Source organism: Agelaius phoeniceus, chromosome 20 (genome assembly GCF_051311805.1).
Source record: "Agelaius phoeniceus isolate bAgePho1 chromosome 20, bAgePho1.hap1, whole genome shotgun sequence".
NCBI classification, from domain to species: Eukaryota; Metazoa; Chordata; class Aves; order Passeriformes; family Icteridae; genus Agelaius; species Agelaius phoeniceus.
In genome coordinates this window covers 5285125-5311581 of record NC_135284.1, presented here as the reverse complement: position 1 = coordinate 5311581, position 26457 = coordinate 5285125, and the positions used below count along the sequence as shown (strand labels likewise).

The following is a 26457-nucleotide window of genomic DNA, read 5'->3' as shown; positions in this document are numbered from 1 at the left end:
GGTGCAAGATCTGTGCAATATTTGCTGCGTTATTTGGTCTGTGGCTGCTGGGTGAGCTTTGATTGAAGCGGAGCCCAGCGTGGGGCACCCTCTGCAGCCTGGATTTCCAGCTGCTCCCTCCAGCTGCGCCGTTTTCCCCCTTTTCCCTCGGAGAGCAGCGTTTCCCCCAGCCCCGAGGCACCGTTGGATTGGAAAGGCTTTAAAAGGGACAATCTGTGTGAGTCACAGTGAAAGCCATAAAAGAAAAACCAATAAAGCCATCTGAAAAGTGCTGTTTAATGGATCGAGGCAAACTTACTGGAAACACGAGACAGATTGTTTCATCCTGAAATCGTTGCTTCAAATCCCTCTGCATTTGGGAGCAAAGGACATTTATTCCTCATCAATAGCTGTCAGGGAAAAGAGATTTGAAAGGATTTTGCCACCTTTGAAAGGAGTTGTGGGTTTCTCTGGGCTCCCAGCAGCTTTCTGAGCATATTTAAAAGGTTTTCAAGTGCTGGTTACTCTGGAAATTCAGGACTTCCAGGGCAGAGCTTTTCAAAGAATGAAAATAATTGTCCCTGTCATGGATACGTGTATCTGCTTGCATGGCAAATATTGATTTTCTTAGCAAATAAAATGCACCTGAGCTAATCCATACACACCTCTGGAGAGACATGCTTCTCCTCTTTCACTGTGGCTTTTCCCAGACTGAATTTTGGGATGTTGAATCCCTTCGGCTGATTTTTTCCCCTGCCACTTAGCAGGCAGCACAAATGTGGGGAATGTCCTGTGGGATTGTTCCCTTTGCCGTGACCCTGCAGCAGCACTGACATCTCTGCAGGCTGTTTGTCTGCATCTGAGCTTCTGTTTGTGGAGAAGAAATGTGTTTGCAGTTGGATTTAGCTTTTGCATATTGCTGTGTTAACCTTAGCAAGTCCAACCCAACGTGTTTTCCTGCTGGTGAGGAGCTGAACCTGCCTTTCCACAGGAGCACTGGGAATGAGGGGGTCGGGATGGCCTCAGGCCACGGTTTTTGAGAGGTGAGTTCATCTAAAGATGTGAATTTCCTTCTAAAGCTGCCCCTCCAGGGGCAGAGAGTCACCCTCGCTCCTCTCCTGGCCGCTTCACCCAGCTGTGGGTCAGAGTCGGGGTTTGTGCCAGCAGCTGGCTCAGCCTCCGGCTCCTGCTCCAGCCTGACGCTGTTCCAGATGTTTTCCCAGTCGCACACGTGGTGGGCACGTGGCTGGCGCTTCGCTGTGCTGCAGAGCAGGTGTGTGACCCCAGGGGACACCTGAGCCCTCAGCGGGGCTGTCAGCACCGGAGTTTCTCTCAATTTACGGGACAGCTGGAGCTGGGCTGCTCTGGGAGGTTCCAGCTCTGAAGCCGAGCCCGGGGGCAGAATTCGGGCAGAGTTTTGTCCGTGTTTGTAATGCAAGGATAATTCTCGGTCAGCAAAGGGGGCGTGCGAGCCGGGCCGGGCTCCCGGCCGCCAACATCTGCCTGGCACATCTGGCCAGACGCTGCCGCGCGTGCGGTCCCCGCTCCAGACGTGTGCGCGCGCGCCCCGCCCGCGGCCAGCTGTGCGCGCCAGATGTGCGGGGAGGGGCGGGGTCACAGCAACGGCCACGCCTCCTATCGCTGTCAATCATCGTCGGCGACCCAATGACGGCCCGCGACACATCGAGGCCCGCGACCAATCAGGGCGTGGTTGTGATTTCCATGGCAGCCGCAGCCGCGCGGCTGAGGGGAGGCGGCGGCGCCGCGGCCGCTCCCGGAGCCGCTCCCGTTTCTCATCCCGCAACCGGAGCCGCTCCCGCTCCCATCCCGCTCCCTGCCCACTGCGATGGTGCCCGAGCGGAGCCGCAGCGGCGGAGGGGCGGCCGTGCCGCTGCTGCGCGGCTCCAGCCGGGCGCGGGGGCGGCAGCAGCAGCAGCAGCAGCGCAGGTGAGGGACCGCGCCTGCCGCGCACCTGAGGCGAGCCCGGGGCGGCTCCGTGGCCGCCGCTCCGCTCCGCGTGCCCGCCGCGCTCCGCCCTGCCCCGCCCGCGGCCCGGCCGTGCTCGGGGCTGGGGGCCGCGGCCTGAGGCGGCCGCGGGAGCCGCTCGGTCCCCGGCGGGCCGGGCAGCCCCGGGGATGCGCTCGGGGCCGGGCCCGCTGCTCGTTACCCGCAGCCGGGGCATTGCCAAAGTTTCCCTGCGGGCGGGAGAAGTCCCGGCAGCGGCTGCCGGTGCCTTTGTTCGGTGCCGGGGAGGGCCCGGAGCGGCCGCGGTGGGGCAGGGGGCACCGGGCCGGTGCTGGAGCGCTCGGTCTGTACCTGCGGACAGGTACGGAGCGGCTCGGCTGGGAAAAGCCTAACGCGGGCTCCAGGGACACCTTCCCCTCCCGAGAGCAGCTTGTTCCCATCCGTTTGATCGTTTCACAATTTGATCGTTTCACAATTTGATCGTTTATAGCGGGAGATTGAAGCTGTGGCTCAGCTGGAAGTGGCTTTGCTGCGGCCGCTGCGATTTCCATTTGTTTTTGTGAGTGTGCCCTGCGAATTTCTGTGGATCCGGGTGGTTTTGGCTGTTCCTGAGGAGTTTTGAGTCTCCGCAGTGCCTCGGTGTAGAACGGAGCGCTGAAATCCCTCTGAGGAGCGCACAGAGAACTCATCTGCTCTCAGTGTGACATTTTCCTCTCTTTTTCCCCTTTTTTCTTCTTTTATGTGTAACTTTAGAGAGCTGGAAGCCTCTGTGTGTCGCCAGTGAAATTCCTTTTGTTGGATTGTTCTCCAGCAGGAACTGTAGAAATTAACAAAGACTGGTTTTGCATAACAGCATGTTGGTAACTCTTTTTTGACCATTTTCTATGCAAATCCTGACAATTTGCTGTATATATTCTAGATGTCAGCAGAGCAGAATAGATAAAGATATTTCCTTTCATTTGAAGCAGAACTTTTTAATTATGTGATTTTTAAAGTCAGTTTAGAGGCCTTAAATGTTGAAAAACCTAAAAGTGTTGAATTTTGAGTGCTTGGATAACAAAACTGAGATGCATAAGTATGAGTATGTGGTTTTTATACTCTGTATAATGTGGTTGTAATAGAAATAGTGAAATTATTACATAGTTGTGTGTTGTATTCCCTGATAAGGAAACTTTCATTTAGGGATGCTGAAAGAGCTTAGGGGAGATGTTCCTCTAAGAAATAACTCTAAATTTTCTAAATATGTGTTGTTTTGAGGGTGATTCTTGAGAATTCCCAGTACCTGCTGCTTTTCCAGTATTTATTTTAAGAGAGAAAAAGTGAAGGGTGCAGGAAGAGGCAGGGAAGAAACTGATAGATAAATTTACTTTTTTAAGTCCTAACAACATTTTCATTTCTCCTTCTCCAGCAGAGTGATGATGGATAGCAGCACTTTGGGATATTTTCAGTTTAGGCACTGTAAAATGCATTTCCTTTGCAGTTTTGGGTGTAGTAGTCAGGCTGTGCCTCAGAATCTTCTCTTTCTGCTGGGTGTATTTTGGAGCCTGGTGTGGGGAGGGGGTGTTGTTGTCATAGCCCCAGAGAATCAGGGATTGAGCAGCTCCCTGAAGAGGGACAGCAATCCTAGGAGCGTGGTAGGAGCACATGAGGGGAAAGGCAGCTTTCCAATGCTATGAACCCTTCCCCTGCTTCTCTCTTGCTCCTACTTTCTGGCACAAAAAGCTCCTTTTTTATTGGTTTTTGTTTTGAGAATGCCTGTGGAGCCTCGTGCCCTGTTGACACAGAGCTGAGTGTGACCTTTCCTCCCAGAAGAGCTGAGCTCAAACTCTGGCCCTTTACATTTTTCAGAGCTTTACATTTCAACCAACCCATCATAAAAGCCTGAGTTCAAGGGAATGCAAATGTGTGAAAACATTCCTGTAGTGGGAGCTGTAAGGGGAAGTTGCTCACTGCACTTGGAACAAATCAGGAACAAAATCAGGAACAAACCCCATTAAAAAAAAAACCAAAAAAACCCAATCCCATAAAATCCAAGCTGTGCTCTTCCTAGGAGGAGATCTGATGGTCAGAATCTGAGCCAGGAGTTCAGGCCATGGAAGCAGAGGACAAGTTAATCACTGAGAAATGCTGTATATATATATATATATATATATATATCTGGGGCTGTGTTTTATTTTGGGATGGATGATGCCACTGCCCTCTCAGTTTAGCCCTGGAAAAGCTGTGCTGGAGCAGGAGAAGGAGCTGCTCCCTGTCCAGCCTGCACAGGGAAAGGCTGAGCTCTGCAGCTCCAGAGGATTCCCCCTGACAGCCTGGGAGTGGAGCAGCTTTTATTCATCTGCAGGGAATGCTTGAAACACCAACAAACCCCAAACTAGCATGAAACACAAATGGATGGCTTGCCTCTTGACTAAGCTCAACATTTTCAACTTTTTTTTGGATGAACTTGAGGAAAAAGGAAAAAGGTCTTGACCTGCTGCGTGGAGGGGAGGGCAGGAGGAGGAAACAAAGCAGTGCAGTCAGATCTGCTGTGCTCACATCATCTGAGGCTGACTCATGGGCCTGACTTTTCTGGGCAGAAAATCCACTTACAGACAATTCTGCTTGGCTGCACTGTCTTGTGATGAAACTTGTAGATCCTAATTTTTTAAATTTTTTTTTTTTTATTTTTGAGTTCCACATAAATTTTTGTGGGAATTCTTTCTTATCCTGGCACTTGAAACTTGCTGCCAAAGGCCTCTCTGCCATTGTTATTTTCTACAACTTCCTCAGCTCCTGTTTTGGGTGAGGGGGCTGTGTTTGTTTGGGTGATTGTGGGGTTTGTTCTGGGATTATTTTTTTCAATAAAAGCTCTCTGTGCTTGAAAGGTGAGTGGCACTTTGCCCTTCTCAGATAAAAACCCCACAACATTTCAAAGCTCAGAGGGCTTTGCTGATTGCCCTGCTGTGATTTGGAAACGCTGTCAGTTTAATTCCTGTTAACAGCAGAGCAATAATAACTTTTATAACCCTTCGGGCTGACAGATGCTCTCCAGAGCACTTACTCATGGGGAGGAGGGAAGGTGGGGTTTGTTTGCACAAGGGCAGCAACTTTCAGATGTCATCCTCATCCCAGAGAGCTTTCCCTGGAACTTGAGGCACACAGGGGACTTTGCTGCCTTGGAGAATAATTGAGTTTTGTGAGAGGAGCTGTTCCTGACTGCTCCTCTCTGCTTTTCCTGACACACAGAGCCCTGGTTTTTATGGCAGTGCGTGCTCCAGGTAAAAAACCAGGGCAGAAGGTTGTAAGACACTTAAATCCTGATTCTCTATGGTCTTGCAGCCTTTGGCAGCTTTGAGCTTCCCAAAGTTTGAGCTGCATGGAGTGAGGGTGTTTGTGGGTGATTGTGTGGGGTTTTGCCACGTGGCTGGGATTTTGGTGGTGTAGGGGAGTCAATACAGAAATTTAGGAACCCTCCTCACAGTCTGGAATTCACAGCTGGAATTGTGCCCACAGGGAGTCATCACTTGCTTAAAATTAAAGATTTCAGCCTTCAGTCACCAGCTTTCCTCCAATACTGAGAGTTCTTCAGCTTTGTTCTTAAAGCTGGGTTTATTTTATTTTGGTTGAACAGATATTCGAATATAAATCTTCAATTTGACCTTGATCTGCTTTTCTCCAGTGATCACCTACCTAACTTCTGCATTTGGGCAATGTTGGTGTCTCTTCAAGGAGCAGGTTTTAGTTTGGAAGATGAAGGTTTCTGTGGAGGATTTTTTTTTTTTTCCTTCCTGAGGAAATTTGTTTTGTGGCATTTACTCAAACTGAGTAATGGTAGGGATTGGAGGAAGTGTAAATATTTGTAGGGTTTGTGTGCTCTGTGCTGAAATGCTGTTTCTTCTGTGTTAACTCTTCTCTCCAGTGGGTGCTGTATCTAAACAATTTTAAAAGATTCTGTATTATTTGTTGGTTTTAAGCAGAACAAATTCCCCTTTCCTAATTTCAAGCTAGGTCTGCATGCTCATCTTTCAGAAGAGAAACTTTGTTTTTTGGTGCTGTGGAAATATGAACTGCATGATTTATTTTCCTTTCTTTTTGAGCACTGTTCAGATGACCTCCACTTAAATTTCTGGGAATTTGAGTTTTGTTTTTTTTTTTTAATGTTCAGATATTTAAGGTCCAGTTAAAGCAAGGAGAGCTATGTGAGTGAAATTTGTCACAGAGGATGAATTGTTCCTGTGAGTGGTGTTCTGGCCAGAGAGTGTTGGCCACTTCACAGGAAAATAAGGGAATTAATCTTTTGAGTTATATTTGAGTTTATTTTTGGTAACAGAGACTAAAAACTGAACTTTGAGTGGAGCATTGTGACAGCTGTTGATTGGAATAAGCTTTGTTAATGAGAAGGGCAAAACCTTCTCGTGGATGCCCTGGCAGAGAAAAACCCAGCAGGAATTCCCTGCTTTTCCCCACTGCTGGGAATTGGGAATTCTGTGGGAATTCTGTCCTCTGCCTGCACCTTCCCATGAAACAGCCCCAGGGCTGGGGAGCCTCCTCAAATCAGCCATTTCTGAGTGAACCCCACTGGATTTCAGGAGGAAAAGGTGAAGTGGGCAATGCTTGGGAGAGCAGCAGGGAGCAGGCAGGAGGATCCTGTGCGCTCAGGGATGTTCCTGCAGGGCTGGCAGGGATGGAACAGCCTGGGGGAAGCCAATCCTTTCAAATGTTGGCTTGGAGCTCCTCCCAGTTAAAAGCAGCTGTGATTCTGAGTGCTCAGTGAGTTATTTCAGCCCTGAACAGCCAGATCTTCCCTAAAATTCCAGCAGAGCACTAATTTCATTGGAATTTTGGGAAGAGCACTAATTTCATCGGAATTTTGGCAAGAGTCAGTTTTCAGCCCACCTGATCTGAAAACCCAAAGCAGGTGAACTGCAGAGCACAGGTAAATGATTGTCTCTGCATTAACTGTTGGAAATGGGGAAAATAAAGGTACAGGTGGAGCCATCCAGCAGCAGAATAAAGATTTGTCTAAGCCAGTGTTTGATATAATCTCTGAGATTCCCTCTAAAACATGGCATGTTCTTAATCCTTCTTGGAAATGGAATTCAACAGACAGATTTTGAAACTATTCTCTGTCTAAAAGTTTTGTTCAGACTCTTATGCATATTTAGAAATCATCTAAATTTTTTTCTTCTCATCTGTAGAAATGAAAATTACTTTTGAATAATGCAGTTTTATGAACTGCAAAAGAAATAGAAAAAGAAATGGAAAACTTATGAAATTCAGAAATTTCTTTTTGAAAAAGAAATGAGAAACCTTGCTTTTATTTTGGGTATTTTGGGGTTTCAGACTTAATCTTTTCTCATCTCTTGGAGAAGTAATTCCTTGAGTAATTCCAAGAATAATTTCTTGTCTCATTGTCTCATCTCTTGGAAAAGTAATTCCAAGTGTAATTTATTGCAAAAAAAATTCTAATTTTTTTTTTTTTTTCCTCCTCTTGCCAGACCTTAATTTATCTGGGCTTGGGCTCCCCATGGCACGTGCACTAGAGGATAATTTGGAGTGAGGAGGTGTTTTGGTGCTTCCCAAGATGGTGGGGAAGCTGAAGCAGAACCTGCTGCTGGCGTGCCTGGTGATCAGCTCGGTGACCGTGTTCTACCTGGGCCAGCACGCCATGGAGTGCCACCACCGCATGGAGGAGCGCGGGCAGCCCCCGCGCGGGGACGGCGCCAGGGCCCCCACGGGGACGGCCCCCGGTGGCAGCGGTGGCGGTGGTGGCAGTGCCAACAGGAGCCTGCCCTACAGCAAGGACATGCCCCTGATCTTCATCGGCGGCGTCCCCCGCAGCGGCACCACGCTGATGCGCGCCATGCTGGACGCGCACCCCGACATCCGCTGCGGGGAGGAGACCAGGGTGATCCCCAGGATCCTGGCTGTCAAACAGATGTGGGCCAGGTCCAGCAAGGAGAAAATCCGCCTGGACGAGGCCGGGGTGACGGACGAGGTGCTGGATTCGGCCATGCAGGCCTTCCTGCTGGAGATCATCGTCAAGCACGGCGAGCCCGCGCCCTACCTGTGCAACAAGGATCCCTTCGCTTTGAAATCCTTAACCTACCTGGCCAGGATCTTCCCCAACGCCAAATTCCTGCTGATGGTGCGGGACGGCCGCGCCTCCGTGCACTCCATGATCTCCAGGAAGGTCACCATAGCCGGCTTTGACCTGAACAGCTACAGGGACTGCCTGACCAAGTGGAACCGCGCCATAGAGACCATGTACAACCAGTGCATGGAGGTGGGCTTCCAGAGGTGCATGCTGGTGCACTACGAGCAGCTGGTGCTGCACCCCGAGAGGTGGATGAGGACTCTGCTCAAGTTCCTGCACATCCCCTGGAACCAGGCAGTGCTGCACCACGAGGAGATGATTGGAAAAGCTGGGGGGGTTTCTCTTTCCAAGTGAGTATGAGCCTTTGTACTTCGCCTCGTGCTGTTCTGAAATAGTATATAAAAATATAGTATACTATACTGAAATAGTGTATAAAAATATAGTATACTATACTGAAATAGTGTATAAAAATATAGTATACTATACTGAAATAGTGTATAAAAATATAGTATACTATACTGAAATAGTGTATAAAAATATAGTATACTATACTGAAATAGTGTATAAAAATATAGTATACTATACTGAAATAGTGTATAAAAATATAGTATACTATACTGAAATAGTGTATAAAAATATAGTATACTGAAATAGTGTATAAAAATATAGTATACTAAAATAGTGTATAAAAATATAGTATACTATACTGAAATAGTGTATAAAAATATAGTATATTATACTGAAATAGTGTATAAAAATATAGTATACTATACTGAAATAGTGTATAAAAATATAGTATATTATACTGAAATAGTGTATAAAAATATAGTATATTATACTGAAATAGTGTATAAAAATATAGTATATTATACTAAAATAGTGTATAAAAATATAGTATATTATACTGAAATAGTGTACAAAAATATAGTATATTATACTGAAATAGTGTATAAAAATATAGTATACTATGCTAAAATAGTGTACAAAAATATAGTATACTATACTGAAATAGTGTATAAAAATATAGTATATTATACTAAAATAGTGTATAAAAATATAGTATATTATACTGAAATAGTGTATAAAAATATAGTATACTAAAATAGTGTATAAAAATATAGTATACTATGCTAAAATAGTGTATAAAAATATAGTATATTATACTGAAATAGTATATAAAAATATATTATACTGAAATAGTGTATAAAAATATAGTATACTATACTGAAATAGTGTATAAAAATATAGTATATTATACTGAAATAGTATATAAAAATATATTATACTGAAATAGTGTATAAAAATATAGTATACTATACTAAAATAGTGTATAAAATATAGTATATTATACTAAAATAGTATATAAAAATATAGTATACTGTACTGAAATAGTATATAAAAAATATGGTATACTATACTGAAATAGTATAAAAATATACTATTATATATACTATACTACTAAAAAATATAGTATACTGTAGTGAAATAGTATATAAAAATATACTATACTATAGTAAAATAGTATCTTAAAAATATACTATACTATACTAAAATATTATATAAAAATATAAAATACTATAGTAAAATAGTATATTAAAAATATAAAATAGTATATAAAATATAGCTAAAATAGTACATAAAATATATATACAAAATAGTATATTTTGTGGATAAAAATCACAGCTTGGGTTCAGTTTCTCCCTTGGGCAGCTGATTTATGGTGCATCTTTAATGCTAATGAACAGTTTGCAGTCTCAGATTGGTTACTGTGTAATATGCACAAAGTGTTAAGAGTCAAAGCCAAGGTGAATTTGAATCTCTGATAGGAGCTTTGCTTTCCCCTGTGGCCCTAAACCAACCTGAGCTGTTTTATCTGGCCTGGTGTCCCATCCCAGCCACATCACCCCTCTGAGTTCAGCAGCAATATTGTTGTGAGTGCAGGAACGGCCTTGGAGCTGAGTTTGCCAAGAACATCCTCTTCCAGGAAAGTGGAGAAACTGCTCCAGGAGAATAGAAAGCAGAGCTGGCAGCTTTTCTGCTGGCATGTGCTCCCAAAATGACAAACATTTTGGTGAAAAGTAACCTTGTTGTAAGCAGATCTTTCACTGTTCTCTTGGGCCATCTGTGCCCCTGGTTCAGCTGCTTTCAGAATCCAAAATCCAGCTCTGCTTAGGAAAACTAGCTGGGTGTTGTTAAAAGAGAATCTGATTTATTCTCTGGTTCAACTACTCTGGTTTCTTTGCCATTGTTCACAGCTGAACAGCTGAAATGCAGAAGCTGTTTCATCTTTACATTGAGAGAGAAAAATGTCAAATTTTTACACTCCTCCTATTTTTGAAGGCACCAGATTCATTTTTAAAATCCTGAACAAGAAGCCCTGTTCCAGCAGCAAGGGCTGCCCAGTTAAATTACTCAGCTCCTGGATTTGGAATATTCAGCACTGGCCAAGTGCTTCTCAATGAGAGGCACCTTGCACAGCAAGACTGTTACATAGTAATTCTAGTTATTTAAACTCCACTTTTGAGAAATAAAAATGGGAAGATTTCCTTTATTTGATGCCTAGGAACACATCTGTGGATTTTCTAATATATTATAAAGGCATTTGATTTAAAACAAATATAAAATTATTACAGTGATTACAAAGAGAACTTTAAACCCAGGTAACAATTAGATATTTACACTGTGGAGGTTTCACATCACCATTCCCACTGAAGCAACAGCCTCCACTGTTCCCAGCTTATCAGAAGGGATCTCATCCCTTTTTTTTGGCAGTGTTGTTCAGCAGCAGATTGAAAACGTGGAAATGTTACCCTGAAGCAGGGCCCTGTGATACCTGCCTGGAATTTGATCCACATGGGAACTTCTCCCTCATTCCTGGGGTTTGTGGCTGCTTCAGCAGCACCTGAGTGGAGATAACTTAGTTTTACTTTTTTTTATTTTGGTGGTTGCCAAGCTTTAAGTAAAAAATAACTCTATAATCTCATTTATAGTAATACTGCCTTACAGCTTCCAGGTTGGTGTTTTTAAAAATTGATGGACTTTTATACTGTAAAATTCAATCACATTACTGAATTCTTACTAATATTTCTTATTAAATCTTCTGGAATGGGCTGTGAGGAGTTGAGAATATTTGTTTCTAAAGATTAAGAAAATGGCTTGAGCAAAGTAAATATAATAATAACAAAAAAAGTGTTTATTTTTAGTAAATAATAATAATAATAATAATAATAATAATAATAATAATAATAATAATAATAATAATAATAATGTGGGGTTTTTTTAGCAAAACCTTCCCATTTAAGACAAAAGAGCGTGGACATGTTCTTGTGACCCTCAATTCATTCTGGTCCCAGAGTTCTTTATGCCTTTATTATCTCTCAGGAGATGGTTTGGGGAAGCAGTTTCTGACTTTAGGAGGCTCTGGCAGTGGTGGAGACAGACTGAGAAATGGCTCTAATGTCTGGGGTGGCTTTATCTAATCCAGTACCCTTGCAGTAGGTGGTGAAATTTGATTTTCAGTTGCAGGATTTGATGATGATTTCAGTGACTCAGCCCTTCAAGGGCTGCAGAAAACCCAGTGAACATCCAAACCTTCAATGCCTGTGCTGTGTGTTTGAGGTTCCACTTGAAATTGTGCAGGGAAAACTTGAGATTTCCCAGGTTGATGCTCTTGTTCCAGTGAAAACCTGCTGGGTTTGGCACTCCCAGTTGGGAAATTGTGTAAAAACTTCTGGAAACAAGCAGAGCCCCCTGCTCTCATCATCCCTCACTCTCCTGGAGCACCCCCAGCTTCAGCACCCACTGCAGATTCAGCTCCAGCCTAGGATGCCTGGAGATGTTTTAATTGTTGCAGGTATTTTTTGAAAAGAAATCTGACAAGTTTTTGTCATCTTGAGATATTTAAAATCATTTTGAGAATGAGATCCCGGTGTCACTAAAAGATCTTTATAACCATGTAATTACTAATAAATATTCAGAATTTATTTCTCACCCTTTGTTTGGATTTTTATCCAGGAGCAGGGATGTGCAGGGCAGGATTTGTAGGAATGGGGATTTCCTGGGCTTTCCAGTCCCTGCCAACGTGGCTGTTGAAGGAATTCATTGTGGACCCCATGCTCTAACCAGGATTGTTAATTGAGCTCTGGCTTTTGCCTAAGTGGAAGCAGCTGTGCTGACCACTGATGTAAAGAAATGTCAACCCCTCTAGAGCAGTTTTTATTAGGGTTTTTATGGAAATAGCTGTCTAGGCAGAATTACTTCAGAATTTACTATATTTAGTACACAGCTCTCGTTTGATTCTGGTACAGATGCAGAATTATTTGGGGTTAGTCCTGTGTGCTTCCCAAAGCTGAAACTCTTCCTAGAGCTGGAATCACTGCTATATCATCAATTTTCCCAAGAATTGCTGTTCCCTTTTTTTTTTTTTCTGTTTGGATTTTTACATTTTTTTCTTTCCTCCTGCCCCCAATCTGTCTTCCCTTGCAGTCCTCATAAATTCTTCATCTGAGGAATCTTTCCCACAAATTGATTTTTTTTCCTTCCCACAAATTTTATTTTCCTTCCCACCTTAACTGAAAGCACAGAGAAGGATTTGAGAAGGATTTACCCAGCCCAAATGTGGAGCAGTGGATTTTTTAGCAGTTGGATTTTAGCAGTGGATTTTTTTAGGAGCCCTTGGCAATCCCTACTGAATGTAGTCCCTGCTATCAACCACCAGGAAATGTTTCCTGCTGAGGGCATTGTTAGCAAAGATTAAAATGACACAGGGACAAAACACACATTTGAAATGACACCAGGGTGTGACAAATTTGGGCTCAGATTGATCTGTAGCACCCATTTTTGGGGTGTCCTGTGAGCTCTTAGCCAGGCTCATTTCCTGGTTCTCCCAGTGCCACCCTGATTTTAAATTCTCAAATCAATTTGCAGTTTTGGTGAGGAGGTTTTGGGCTTGGCTGGCTCTAAGGACCATAAATAAATTTTACTGTTTTCAAACACCTCATGATGTTTTTTTTTCCTGAGTGTCCCAATCCATCTCTGGACTCCTGTTGTGGTGCTTTGAACTTCTAAATCTCAATTTTGAGCAGCTCTTTTCTTGCTAATTTAATGTGGAGTCAGATGCTCATCTTCTAATTAGAAAGATCACAAAAAACTTTTTAATTTTCCATGCAGACTTAGGAACTTTAGACTAACAACCCTCAGAATGTTGAAATTTAGTCACAACTCCTGGTCCCAAATCCCCTTTTGAGCTCCTGCTTTTGGTTTGAGGCTCTGCAAATTTTTATTTCAAATTTTATATCCTCTGAAGAGGATAAAGCTGAAAATTCTGGGTGTTTTTTAGAGGGTTTTTTGTTTGTCAGCTCCTTTTCAGCTTCCATAAAACCCCCATCTGAAGGCCCTGCTTGCCAAGACAGTTTCCTTATGAGCATTTCCCTGTCTGGTTTGTTCTTTGTTGTTTGTATTTAAATGATTTCACCTTCCAGCATTGGATGAGTGATTTCCTTCCTCTGGCCTGGGAGGATTTTAGCTCTGCTGAGGGGTGGAAAAGAGGAACAAGGTGAACTCTGGTGCCTGCTGTGTGCTCAGCTGTGAGGCAGACAGAAATATTCCTTTTATGTATCCAGTAATGTCCAAACTCTTTCTGAGGTTAGGAAAAAAAAAAGTTTTAAATTATTTAGAGTAAAAATTCAGGGAGTTTTCAATTATTCAGCTTGAGTTCTGTTCCAGGAATAAGCACAGTAAAGAACTTGTGTGTCTTGCAATCATAAAGACAGAACAAAGCAGTGCCAGATTTCTTCCCTGGAAAAATAAAACATACCATAAAAATAGAGCAAAAATGAAAATTACATTAAGACTGTTGCTTAAATGAGCAAGAAATCAATGATTTTCTAAATATGACATTAATTGTGCACTTGCCTTTAAGATCTGTGTAAAGACCAAACAAAGGAATGATTATGGAAAATATTTCTTTTAGTTTGTAGCTTTCTGTCATCTCAGGTCTCTCTTTTATTAAACAAGTTTAAAAAAAATGAACCACAGAATGGTTGTGAGAAGAAATAATAACACATGGATTGGAATTTAGAATACAGCTTTTAATACATCCCAGACAATTAAACAGCAAATGTGGGAATTTGCCAGTGGGAAAACAGATTTATATGTAGATGTGGGCTTACTTTTCACTTAACAGTCCCTGGGCTTTCTCTGCTGCTTTTATGGAATGAAGAAATTGTTTCAGCACAGTGTGAGCAGCTAAACCTGACAGCATCTGCAAATATTGTGCAAATTATTCTCATTCAAACTTCACTTCCCATCAGCTCTGTAGAAAACATGAAATTTGGAGAGGGAAAGAAAAACAATGGGAGGAAAAAAACCAAACCAAACAAGCTAAAGGTCTTAATGCTCTTGAAGAGTAATTGGTTGGAAATGGAATAATGGAAAGAATATAATGGAAAATGAAAATGAAATCATTAATAATGGGAAATATAATCTTTTTATATTTTTTTTTCCTTCCCCAGGGTTGAAAGATCCACTGACCAAGTGATCAAGCCGGTGAATGTGGAAGCCCTGTCCAAGTGGGTGGGGAAGATCCCAGCTGATGTCCTGCAGGACATGCCCGTCATTGCCCCCATGCTGGCCAAGCTGGGCTATGACCCCTATGCCAACCCCCCCAACTATGGCAAACCCGATCAGAAAGTGGTGGAAAACACGAGGAGGGTAAGGCCTTTGTGGGCTTCATTTCTGCCTCAGTGCATTCCAGCTCCAGAGCAGGAGCCTGTGTTTGGTCTGGGGCTTTGGAGTCTGGTTCTGACCCTTTCTGCTGCTTCACGATTTCTTTTCTTTGGGTGAAAATGAAAGAATTCTTTGGGGTCTTGAGCTGTGCTCCTTGGTGTGTGGAGCTGAACCTCCTGAGAGCTGCACACAAAGTTGGGGAACTGGAAATGTCAGTTCTGAACCAAAATCTGTGTTAAACCTCATCTTGGGCCTGCCACTGCTTGGCTTTGCCTTGGTAAATTGTAAATGTCTAAATGCTGATATTTTCATGTCAATATAATATAGTATAGTATAATATAGTATAATATAGTATAGTATAGTATAATATAGTATAGTATAATATAGTATAGTATAATATAGTATAGTATAATATAGTATAGTATAATATAGTATAGTATAATATAGTATAGTATAATATAGTATAGTATAGTATAATATAGTATAGTATAATATAGTATAGTATAATATAGTATAGTATAGTATAGTATAATATAGTATAGTATAATATAGTATAGTATAGTATAGTATAGTATAATATAGTATAGTATAGTATAATATAGTATAGTATAGTATAGTATAATATAGTATAGTATAGTATAGTATAATATAGTATAGTATAATATAGTATAGTATAGTATAATATAGTATAGTATAGTATAATATAGTATAGTATAATATAGTATAATATAATAGAAATAATATATAATAGAAATAATATATAATAGAAATAATATATAATATATATACAATATATATTACTATATTATAATAGAATATATTATATATTATATTATAATATTATATTTTATATAATATATTCTATATTATATATAATATATAATTAATCTAATATAATGAATATAATAATATTAAAATAATAGAAAACATTTGCTTTTCAGTGACATTGTTCTTCTTAGTATTGCTGATCTTGGCCATCTGCTGTTAGGTGTTTCTTTGGGTTAAATGCTCTTCCTGCAGAGGTGAAGTTTTTAGAGCAGACACAAATCAAGATGTGGAATATAAAAATTGGACTGAGTCATAATTAACAGTGGGAAAAGTTTTCTTGTCTGGTTTTCAAACTTGATGGACGAGCTCAGCTTTTTATAGATGAGGCTTGGCAGGAGCTCTGGCCCAAAATTACACCCCAAATACTCAGTAGGGTTTGAAAAATGACCCATAGAAAGCAGCCCACAATGATCAAAAGGTCTGATTTTCCAATTCTTTGTAGAACAACCCAAAGATGGAGAAAGGTCTGGTGCTGATTAACCTAAACTTAAGGATTTGAGTCTGAATTTAATGTTGTTGGAATTGGAGTAGTTGGGCTATTAGAGCTGTTTATCCCTGGAGGTATCCCTTGAAAAACTCATTACCATTGTTGGAAATAGAATTAATAACTCTGCTTCTGTTCTTTTTGGACACAGTTTATTAAAAGAAGGTGACTGCTGCAGCAGAGTAATCAGGGAAAAAAATTGAATTAAACAGTTTCAAAGGACTCTCTTCCACCAGCCTTGTGACCCTGCATAGACTGCTTGGAATACTGATGGGGTAGATAGGAATGAAAAAGGAATTGGGGTTTGTGAAGTCCCTAAACACTCTTGCATTATTTATTTTTTTGAATGTCATTAATCAATAATCAGTGTATTAAAGGCTGGCAGGTTGATTTTTTTTAAATTAATATCTGATAGCTCAGCATGGAAAAAGTAACCCACCCTTTTTTGGTTACAGTTTCTAAGTTCCCTGTTTTAAAAAGCTCACAAACAAATGAAGTTGTCTGCAGTTAAAGTAAGTGTTCAGTACTAGAAATTGCAAATTTGGTTGGTTGTGTCTCACTGATAAAATTGACAGAGGTTTTTACAGCCTGCTGACCTTTCTGAGGCCTCCACTTGTGTGGGGCAAGCTCAGGCCAAGCTGTAAAAATGGTCTGTAAAAAAAAAGATTTCTGTCTCTTGCTGAAATGGATTTGATTTCAAAATACAAGAGAGGAATTCAGGTAAGAAACAAAGCCAGGGGCAACTTTAAAGAAATGAAAACCTAATTTCAAAGGCTGAGGGTTTACTCAGGCTTTTTCCAAGTTTGCTTTGAAGGATAATTTGTTTGTTTACTGATGCTAAGAGCAGCTGTTAAAAACTGAAGCTGATCTAAATATTGCAGACATATGGAAGACTCATTAATATTTTGGCTGCTATTTTAGTTTAATAGCTTTACTTACAGCCCCAGACAGCTTTTTAATTTTGTTGTTTATTATAGTACCCGGTATAGATTTTTCTAGCCACTTGTTCTTTGCCAAAATTCCATTTGCATGTGTGGTTTGTACAGATAAAATGAAGGAGTTGTTCTGAATGAATGCTGAAAGCAAGAGAGTTCAAAATGGTTGATTTTCAAAACTTTGAATATTTCTTTAAAGATAGAGGAACATAAAGATTTCAGACTGTTTCAGGCCCTGGTGTGTGAGTTTGCTCTTGTGGGGTTTCCTTTCTCCTCCAGGAACCTGTGCTAATTTATTCCTTGCTGCTGCAACCTGGAGGAAAAAAAAAAGCATTTATTTAAATGGATAAAATAAATAAATCTGGGTTTTTCCAGCCTTTTGGAGTTGACACTTGGCAAGTTAAGTGTGTTCCTGTGTACTCTGAGCTGGTGAATTTGTAAATCACTGGAGCACTTCTGTTGCTCTTGCTTGCTTTAACTTTCTTCACCTGGGATAGCCTTTCACAGGGTTTTGTACTGGGTATCTTGAATGTGGATGAAGCTGGCCAAAGGAAATCTTTCCAAAATTGCTTTTCAGTGCATAGTAAGAATATCTGGATCTTGTTTGTAGCCATTTATTGGCTCATTTTGTGTTTGGAAGCAGCTCTCTTATATTTATATTTGTATTTGTGGTCTCCAAGACTTTACAGTGAACACAGAACTTGAATTGTATTCATTGAAAACAGATAAAGTTCAGACTTCTAAAGCTGAGCAAAATCTGTCCCTTCTTGGAAAAGACCACAAATTGCACTTAACAGTGAAAATAATGCTCAACAATTTAAAGCTGCTGCATTTAATCATGGAAGTGAGAACCAGCAGTGTAAAAATTCCTAAACCAAGGGCTGGTACTGGAGAAAAATGGAAAGAGATGGCTTGTGTGGTACAAAACATTCATTTCCTAAGCTTTCTGAACACTCAAGTGCTGTTCTTTATTCCTCTTTTCTCCTTTTCTGTCCCCTGCTGGTGACTTCCATATGTACAGCTTAAATATCTTTTTCTTGTAATTCAGTTTGGAGACAAAATGATGATTTTGTCCAGCTAAAGGACAGTGCTTAAATTAGAAATGCTATCTCCTTGTAGGTAATGCAAGGGAAGCAGTGCCCTCTGCTAAATTTGGATTTTTCACTTGCCTCTAACCTGTGCAGGACACCAAAATGCTGAGGTTTGGTTTCTGTGCTCCTGCAGCACAGCACAAAAATAACAAGAAGCAGCCTGGGTTTGTATTTTGACATCTCTGCTTTTGCTGGAGGAGCTAACAGAGCATGAAGGGAGCTTCATCTCTTCTTGTGCTGCTCTCCCCGTGTTGTGCTAGGAAATGAAACATCTCTGGAAATAAAACAGGGCCTGCACAGGGCCAGCCATGAGTCCAGCAGATTGTTCTGCTGTGTTCACTAAAAGGCCATGAACTTTGTGTTGGTCTGTTTTCTCTGCAGCCTGACAAAATTATCTTTTCTGACAGCTTCTCTTGTCTCAGTTAAGGAATGCAGAGCAGGGAGAGCAAGCTCTGGCCAGGGCTGTGCTGTGCTCTGCCTGTGACCCCTCCAAGGAGGGGATTTTGCCTTCACTGAATGTGTTGTGGTTTTCTTGTAATTCTGTTGCTGATCTGTTCATTTATCGCTGCAAGGGTTCCTTCCTTATAGATACATAATTACTTATTGTTCTCTCCTAGAGTTTCAACAGGTTCTACATCCTGAACACAGAGGAAATCAGCATCCTGAAGTAAATGAAATTTTCAGCTGCAAATTCTGCAGAAAATACAAATAATTAATCTGTGTGTGAGCTGCTAGCCCAGTCTCTATGGGGTGAAATACAAAAGTGCTTCACTCCTCATGAGAGCAGGGTGTGATATGTCCTTATCAGTGCTGTGAGATGGTGTAAAAGTGAATTTCAGTTTGCCAGAGCCCAGCAGAAGAGGAGAGAGCAGCTCCCAGCTGCAGAGCTCTGCCTGCCCCCAGGAGAAGCTGCTTTGTTGTGTTATGGTTGGCACAGTGGTTTCCTCTCCCATCTGTCATGAATTACATCAGATTTTCTTTGGCACATCCTTCCCCCTAAATCAATTTGTGTGCTGGGAATACACACTCCAGTAAGTTCTTTTAACTTCTTCATGGAGCTGTGCTCCCTGTCCTGCAGAGATGCAGAGGTGGAATTACAGAATTCCAGAGGAGGAGCTGTGGTTTCACCAGCACTGTTCAAATAGGTTGGATATTAGGAAAAGCTTTTCACAGAAGGGGTGATGAAGTTCTGGAATGGTCTCTCTGGGGAGGTGCTGGAGTCCCCATCCCTGGTGTGTTTAACAAAGCCTGGATGTGGCACTGGGTGCCAGGGTTGAGGTGCTGGGGCTGGGTTGGACTCAATGATCTTGAAGGTCTCTTCCAACCCAGTGATTCTGGGAATTCTGGGCATACAGTGGTTCTTCTAAAGCTGTTCTCCAGCCCTGCTTTGTGTCCAGCTCAAGGTGTTTTATGTTCAGCTGGTGCCAACACCTGGAGATAAAAGCAGAGTTTGCTCACCCCAGTCTCATGCCTGGTTTACATTGTGAGGAACCATCTCCTGTTCAGAGTCAAAGCATCCATGACAAGCAGGATTTCAGCAGTTTCTCTTTGAGGTGTTAAGGGCAGGAGCAATCTCTGATAAAGGTAAAAAGTGTATTTATCCTAAGGGATGAGGGTAATTGTGCTCTCAGAGGTGTTTGGATGCCCAGCTGCTCAGGGCCCTGCATCTCCATTTTCACTGATTACCCTGATCATAAAGGTATTTGGCTTTGTGGGTGTCTTCTCTGCTATTTAAAACAAAAATTTGGGGGTCATTCCATCTTCCATGTGACCACAACAGCACAGACTTTCCCAGTGTCCTGTAAATTTGTTTAATACTCCCTTTAGTGGGTGTTTCTTCCAACACATGGATTCCCAACTGCATTGTTTCTCTCCAGAGGTGCTGCTATCTCATTTTTACAACAAAAACAAAGCCTCAAACCCCTTAACTCAGCACAAATGTGATTAATAATGCATAAAGAGAGTTATTCCCAACCAAAATGCAAACGGAGGTGTGGTTGGAAGCTGCCTTTTGGCAGCCATTGCTGGGCCTGTGTAAGATCCTGCTCTCTGTGTTGTCCCTCCTGGGTAAACATTTACATCTCTCATGGCCCTTCCTTGGCAGGCCCAGCAGAGGTGAAGAATTGTGTAAAGCTTTAAAGCTGCCTTAAAAGTTCAGGAAAATCTGGAAGATGAGCACTTCATGTGCTGTGGAGTGGTTCTAGAAAGGGGCTCAGCTCTGGTGTTTCCAGTGTTCTTTAATTTTATTTTTTTTTCCTTTTACAATTAAACATCTTATCCTCTACAGTTTGGATATTTTAAAGTTTACCAAGCACACTTGGCTGCAGGGTGACTTTTACAAAAAACCCCATTATTTTTGTGTACTGGAACTGACCAAATACAATGGGACTCTTTCCAAAGCAGACAGGAAAATGGGTGAAAAAAAATGCTTTAATCTTCTATAAAGAAGAATTATAGGTTACACTTGTGTTCTGAAGTTCTCCCTGTGTGTTTAAAGGGGTTTTCTCAGGCAACTGGATGTGAAACTTGTTTTCTGAAGTCTTTTTGAGAATAATATCCATTCAGTTTGGCTATAAGAATGTGTTTTGGTTTTTTAATAGAACAGCTTGAATACTGCCAACACTGAGCAACAAACTGACACAGGCTTCAGATCCCCCTCTTCTGGAATTCCATTTGCACTTGCAAAATAATTCCCTTAGAAATGGTAAACCCCATTTCTCCTCAATTTACTGAATTCTTGCTTAGCCTGGAAATAATTCCAATATCCTGCTTCTGTCTGTAATGCCACAGTGAGTGATGTGTTCTACACTTACAAATTGGTCAGAAAAGAATTTGGAGTCTGAAGCCTCTTTAATTTCTTTGGCTGCAGATGGAGTCATTGTTTTTAGAATTTCTGGATTGTTGTTGATCCCTGGGTTTTGATTCAAAAGGGACCATTTATGTTTTTGGAGCTACTTTAAACCAGTTTTTATGCAGTTTCCTCCTGACAAATCCAGCCCTTAGGTAATGTCAGTTCTGAACCAACATTTGTGTTAAACCTCATCTTGGGCCTGCCACTGCTTGGCTTTGCCTTGGTAAATTGTGCTGTGTAAATGCTGAGATTTTCATGTGAATATAATATAAAATACCCTCAAAACATTTGCTTTTCAGTGACATTGTTCTTCTTCATATTGCTGATCTTGGCCATCTGCTGTTCGGTGTTTATTGCAGGTCAATGCTGTTCCTGCAAAGGGGAAGTTTTTGGAGCAGATACAAGTTGAGATGTGCAATATAAAAATTAGACTGAGTCAGAACTGCAGGAGAAGGAAAGGAGGAGGCTTCTGGTTTGTCCTTCTGGTTCTGAATCAGTCACCAAGTGCTGTCACCATCAGGATTAATTGGTTTTAAGAATTCCCAGAAAAGGAGATGGTTCCTGTCTGTCCCTTCCAGCATCAGCACCACCTAACACAAAATCCTGTTTTTTCTTGTGACCCTTGCTGAGGTTATTCTGGAACATTTTTGCTGTGGCAATGTTGTTTTGTAACTTCCATTCCTGTTCTCCAGGACACAACCTGCATTTTAATTGTTGGATAAAAGCACAAAATGAAAAATCCTCTCCTTGATTTATAAATATTTATAGTGGAGCAAGGCTCCAATAGCCACACACTGAATTTCTGCCAGGGTGACTTTCCTTAATGTTCCCCTGTGGGAATGCCACTGGCCCCTGGCTGAATACAGATGAGAGCTGTTCCTGTTTTATCTAAACATGGAATATCAGAGTGCCACAGCGTGGGTGTGGAGCAATTCCTGCTCTCAGTGAAGCCTGCTGGGTTGGGAAGAGAATCCAATCCTGAAACAGAATCTGCTGGGCAGGAAATTCAGAGCTGGCTCAGCTGCAGTGCCAGGCCACTGCAGAATATTGACAAGCTGGGCATGGCTTTGTGTTCTGGCCATGTGCACAGGGGAGAGCAGAGAGAGAAAATGGTGACAAACATGCCCTGCCTGCCTGGAGCTCCTTCCTGTGACACAAACCAGGGAGAGCAGCTCAGAGGGAGGCTTTGGAGGAGCCCCATTCCCATTTCCTGCCTTAGGGAATTTCTCTGAGTAGGTCTGGAGGAGCCCCATTCCCATTTCCTGCCTTTAGGAACTTTTCTGAGTAGGTCTGGAGGAGCCCCATTCCCATTTCCTGCCTTTAGGAACTTTTCTAAGTAGGTCTGGAGGAGCCCCATTCCCATTTCCTGGTTTTAGGAACTTTCCTGAGTAGGTTTGGAGGAACCCCTTCCCATATTCTGCCTTTAGGAATTTCTCTGAGTAGCTTTGGAGGAGCCCCATTCCCATTTCCTGCCTTTAGGGAACTTTCCTGAGTAGGTTTGGAGGAACCCCTTCCCATATTCTGCCTTTAGGAATTTCTCTGAGTAGCTTTGGAGGAGCCCCATTCCCATTTCCTGCCTTTAGGGATTTTCCTGAATAGGTTTGGAGGAGCTCCATTCCCATTTTCTGGCTTAGGGAATTTCTCTGAGTAGCTTTGTAGGAGCCCCATTCCCATTTTCTGGCTTTAGGAACTTTCCTGAGGAGGTCTGTAGGAGCCCCATTCCCATTTCCTGCCTTTAGAGAACTTTTCTGTGTAGGTTTGTAGGAGCCCCATTCCCATTTCCTGCCTCTAGGGAATTTTTCCAATAGGTTTGTGCCCTTTTGAAATTTTTATTTTGGAATTATTACACAAGATCACAGTAATGGCATTGGGATGATCAGTCTTCATGCTACAGTAGACAGGATGTAAAACTCTTCAAGTATACTTCTGGTTTGGGAAAAATGAAAGAACAGAATACATTTTTTTGTCCTTTGAATGTTTATTCTCAGAAGCAATGAGCTTTTAAAAATTATCCTTTAGAGAGAAGACAATATGCCAGAATATTTAATGTTCTAGCATTAGTGGATGCTAACAACACAAAACTTATTTTCTTTTTTTTCTCTTTCCCTTAACAAGCTCTTCAGCATTTCAAACAATAGTGAACGAGGTCTTTGAGTAGCATCAATTTTTGTTTGTTTTTCCAGGTCTATAAAGGTGAATTTCAGCTTCCTGACTTCCTCAAAGAGGTGCCACAGGTACAGTATTGAATTCATTTCCTTTTTGTGGGTGTAGCAGCAAAGGATATCAAACAGCCTTTATTTTCTAAACCACTTCTTCATGAGCTTGATTTTCTGATTCATGGTGAGATTTGCTGATTATCCATGAGGTGGAACCTTGAACTCAGCATCCCAAACCTCCTGAATCCGTGTGTAACTGCAGAGTGAAGAGTGGTGCTTGTCACCCTGAGCTGCCTCAATATTGCTGTGAAATGGAAGGAAAAATTGAGCCTCTTTTGTGGACCAAACAGCAAAGTTTGTTACTTGTAGAGGAGCTTTATCTTTTCTTATCTTGGTTTAAAGCAAGTCTAGTGCAGAGGGCAGAGTTATAAATACTGAGAGATTTTAAAAATAGAGATGTTATCAAAGTCAACAAAGCCAGCCATGGATAGGGGTGGTTTGATTTAATAGTCAAGTGTGCTATGAAACTTGAGGTTTTACTGAAAATTCACAATTTGGTACCCCCAAGTGCTGTTCTTTGTCATCAGCTCCCTGGAATTGTAAAATCCCAGAATGGTTTGGCTTGAAGGGACCTTAAAAATAATTTTTTTCCCACCCCCTGCCATGGGCAAGGACACCTTCCACTATCCCAGGTGGCTCCAAGCCCTGTCCAACCTGGCCTTGAACATTTCCAGGGATTGAACAGGTTTAAAATACCAAGGAATCTACCACAGACAAAGCATTTTAACTTCTCCATTTGTTCAAATAAAAATAATTTGATTTAAAAGGAAAACTGATTTCTTTTGTTCCAGCCAAAGAAGACAGTAGAAAGGAAGTCTCGTGGCAAGATAAAATGAACGTGGAGCAGTAAAGAGGCATAGCTGTAGTGTGTGTTTCATGTTTTCAGAAAATAACCCTGCTGTGGCCACCAAACCTTTCTGAGCAGCCTTTGTGTGATCTCTAACGTGGGCTTGGCTTTTCCTGCCTCTTTGCCTGCTTGGATCACTCAGTGCTCCTGCTTTGCTCAGCTCTGGAGAACCATCCCAGCCCTGTTGCTGCAGCATTGTCCCTGTCACTGAGTGTCTGCTCCATGTGTGCTGCTCAATTCTCTGGAGCTGCTGGGCTCACTCCCACCTGGGGTTGCTGCTGGGATTGCAGGATTAGCTGCAGGAATGGGGTGTGCCTTGCCAGGAGGGGAAATATTGCTGAGAGGGGTTTATGGAAAATGCAAAGAGATCCTTCAGAATTGAGCACACCGTGTATAGATGGTGTGCTAGCAAAAAAAATCCTTGATTTTGAATAAATCCTGGGTTAAATCCTTGAAATCCTTGTTTGCATACAGTATCAGTTAAATGATGCTGTTTGTGGTTTTCAGTTGTCCTGGGGTACCCAAAACCACTCTGATAAATTCCTTCTTCACTCCATAGGATAGGGAGGTTCCTGCTAAATTCCAGGAGGTGAATACCTCCTTGGTTTAAATACAGTATTTACCAAAATCTGAGCAGATTTATCCATAGCAAAGACAGACCATCCAAAAGACAAAAATAAGCACTGTGGAAGAGTAAAAGAATATTCCTAAAACCATAAAAACCTGATCAAATTGATGCTGACAGTGTTGTCCTTTAATATTAACATAATGTAACTAAAGAGCTCAAAGGTTTGGAGAACAGACATTGGTACTGATATTTTTGTCCTCTAATGTAAAATAGCTAATTTCATTTTAATTATTTTTTTGACAGACTGAACCTATGGAATAGAAGATAAAATGGACATTTCTTGCACAGAAGGTATTAAAAGAGCATTGCAGTTCTGCTCATTTGTTGTTTTTAAATTAAGATGATTTTTGTTTAATTTCTGTAACTCCATAGATAAGATAAATATGAAGATATGTTTTTTAAAAGAAGCTGCTAAAGATGAGCTGGTTTGTGATATTTGATTTAACATCTTGTAGTCAGTATTTTCAAAAAGCTGCATTTTAGTCACTGAATAAACAGTGACAAAATTTTTCAGGGAACTGAGTAAATTCCAGACCAGTTAAGGAATGAGTGATACAAGATTTCCTGTGTTAATCCAGGATTTTTCTGCTATCAGATGTTCTGGCTTGACAACAAAAGATGGCAAAATTTAAATCCAGTTTAAAAATAGCCCAAAGCAGTGTCCCCTACAAATATCCCCAAAATAGATCCTTATGTGGCCATAAATATGAACACCCTAAATAGAGCCAAAAGCACTGCTCTGTGTAGAAAAAATGGCTCTAAAATCTTCCCAGAGATGAATTACAGACCTTGACTGTGAAATCAATAGAGAAACCATCATCTGTTCACAGAGTCAATTTAAAATAATGAAAGCATCAACCTCATTTTGCCACTTAGCTCTGAAAAATGGGTTTCAACCTGCAATATTTCTGTCTGAAGAAACCAAACTGGGAACTTCCCAGCACAGCTTCCCACTGGGTCACAAGGCTTTGGGATGTCAGTGGAAAATCAATATTCTTTTTTTTTTTTTTTTGCACCATGCTGCAAGCAGTCTCTCAATGATAAAGGAGGGACAAAGCAGCCCCGTTCCTCTACAATGGGATTTGTCCTGGCAGTGATTTCCACCTGCTGAGACAACAGTGGCTACTCTTAATTCTGCAATATTTGTAATTCCAAAATGCTGTCCAGGATAAAAAGCTGAATGTTACCAGCTCCAACATAACTTTATTTCTTTTTCCTTAGAAGATCAGCTGCTGCCTTTTCCATGGGAATGATCCCTCAGGCCTGTCCCCCTGGCATCAGAGATGTGCTGCTCATGGCCTGCTCTCTTCAGAATGTTCTCTCCTCTTTCTTTCATCTGTTTTTGTTCCAAATTTTGCTGTTGTGAGCGCATGTAAACCTGTTAAAAAACAAAAACAAAAAAAAAATCACAGATGTTAATGTAGAACTGCATTACATTCGCACAACTATTTTTTCTTTAGGTTTTAAAAAATGCAGAAGCAATGCCTGTCTCTGAAATTGCTCCTCTGTTTTAATTACAGGGCTTCATCTTCAGATTTTTTTTGTTTCTTGTAGCAGTTTGGTTTTAAATGTACAAAGCTTTCAAGAGTGGTCTGTGCTTGTCCTGAAAGATTCTTGGTGGAAAAGTTGTTTGTTTTATTCATATGTGAAAAATGTTAAATATCTTTTATTTAAAAAGAAAAAAAAGTTGATAAATTACATGTACAATTACAATTCAATGATCTTTTGTATTTTATTTTTCAAAATAAATGCTTTAAATGTGATTTTTGTTTATTTATTTCTTAATTAATGGTCTTGTTTCCAACTTAAGATTTAAATATTTCAAGAT

The 26457-nt window shown here is 41.3% G+C and overlaps 1 protein-coding gene across 4 annotated transcripts; it reads left to right on the top strand.

Annotated features, from left to right (window-relative positions):
• Positions 1 to 1684: 1684 nt before the first annotated feature.
• On the top strand, positions 1685 to 26392 carry TPST1 (tyrosylprotein sulfotransferase 1). Of its 4 annotated transcripts, none has more exons than XM_054646896.2 (7): positions 1685 to 1926; positions 7425 to 8373; positions 14536 to 14734; positions 23122 to 23172; positions 23946 to 24016; positions 24873 to 24920; positions 25851 to 26392. In XM_054646896.2, the coding sequence occupies exons 2-5, from the start codon at positions 7511 to 7513 to the stop codon at positions 23988 to 23990; spliced, it is 1158 nt and encodes a 385-aa protein (XP_054502871.2). In that variant the 5' UTR covers positions 1685 to 1926; positions 7425 to 7510; the 3' UTR covers positions 23991 to 24016; positions 24873 to 24920; positions 25851 to 26392. The 4 variants fall into 4 exon arrangements, with proteins under 4 accessions (XP_054502871.2, XP_054502870.2, XP_054502872.2 ...); XM_054646895.2 differs by having other exon boundaries at positions 23946 to 24021; XM_077188696.1 differs by lacking the exon at positions 1685 to 1926 and adding an exon at positions 2156 to 2305 and having other exon boundaries at positions 23946 to 24021.
• Positions 26393 to 26457: the final 65 nt, after the last annotated feature.

Coding starts and splice junctions, on each gene's coding strand:
- TPST1 (XM_054646896.2), top strand. CDS start 7,511: ATGGTGGGGAAGCTGAAGCAGAACCTGCTGCTGGCGTGCCTGGTGATC. Junction 8,374..14,535: donor GGGGGGGTTTCTCTTTCCAA/GTGAGTATGAGC, acceptor TTCCTTCCCCAG/GGTTGAAAGATCCACTGACC. Junction 14,735..23,121: donor TGGTGGAAAACACGAGGAGG/GTAAGGCCTTTG, acceptor TTGTTTTTCCAG/GTCTATAAAGGTGAATTTCA.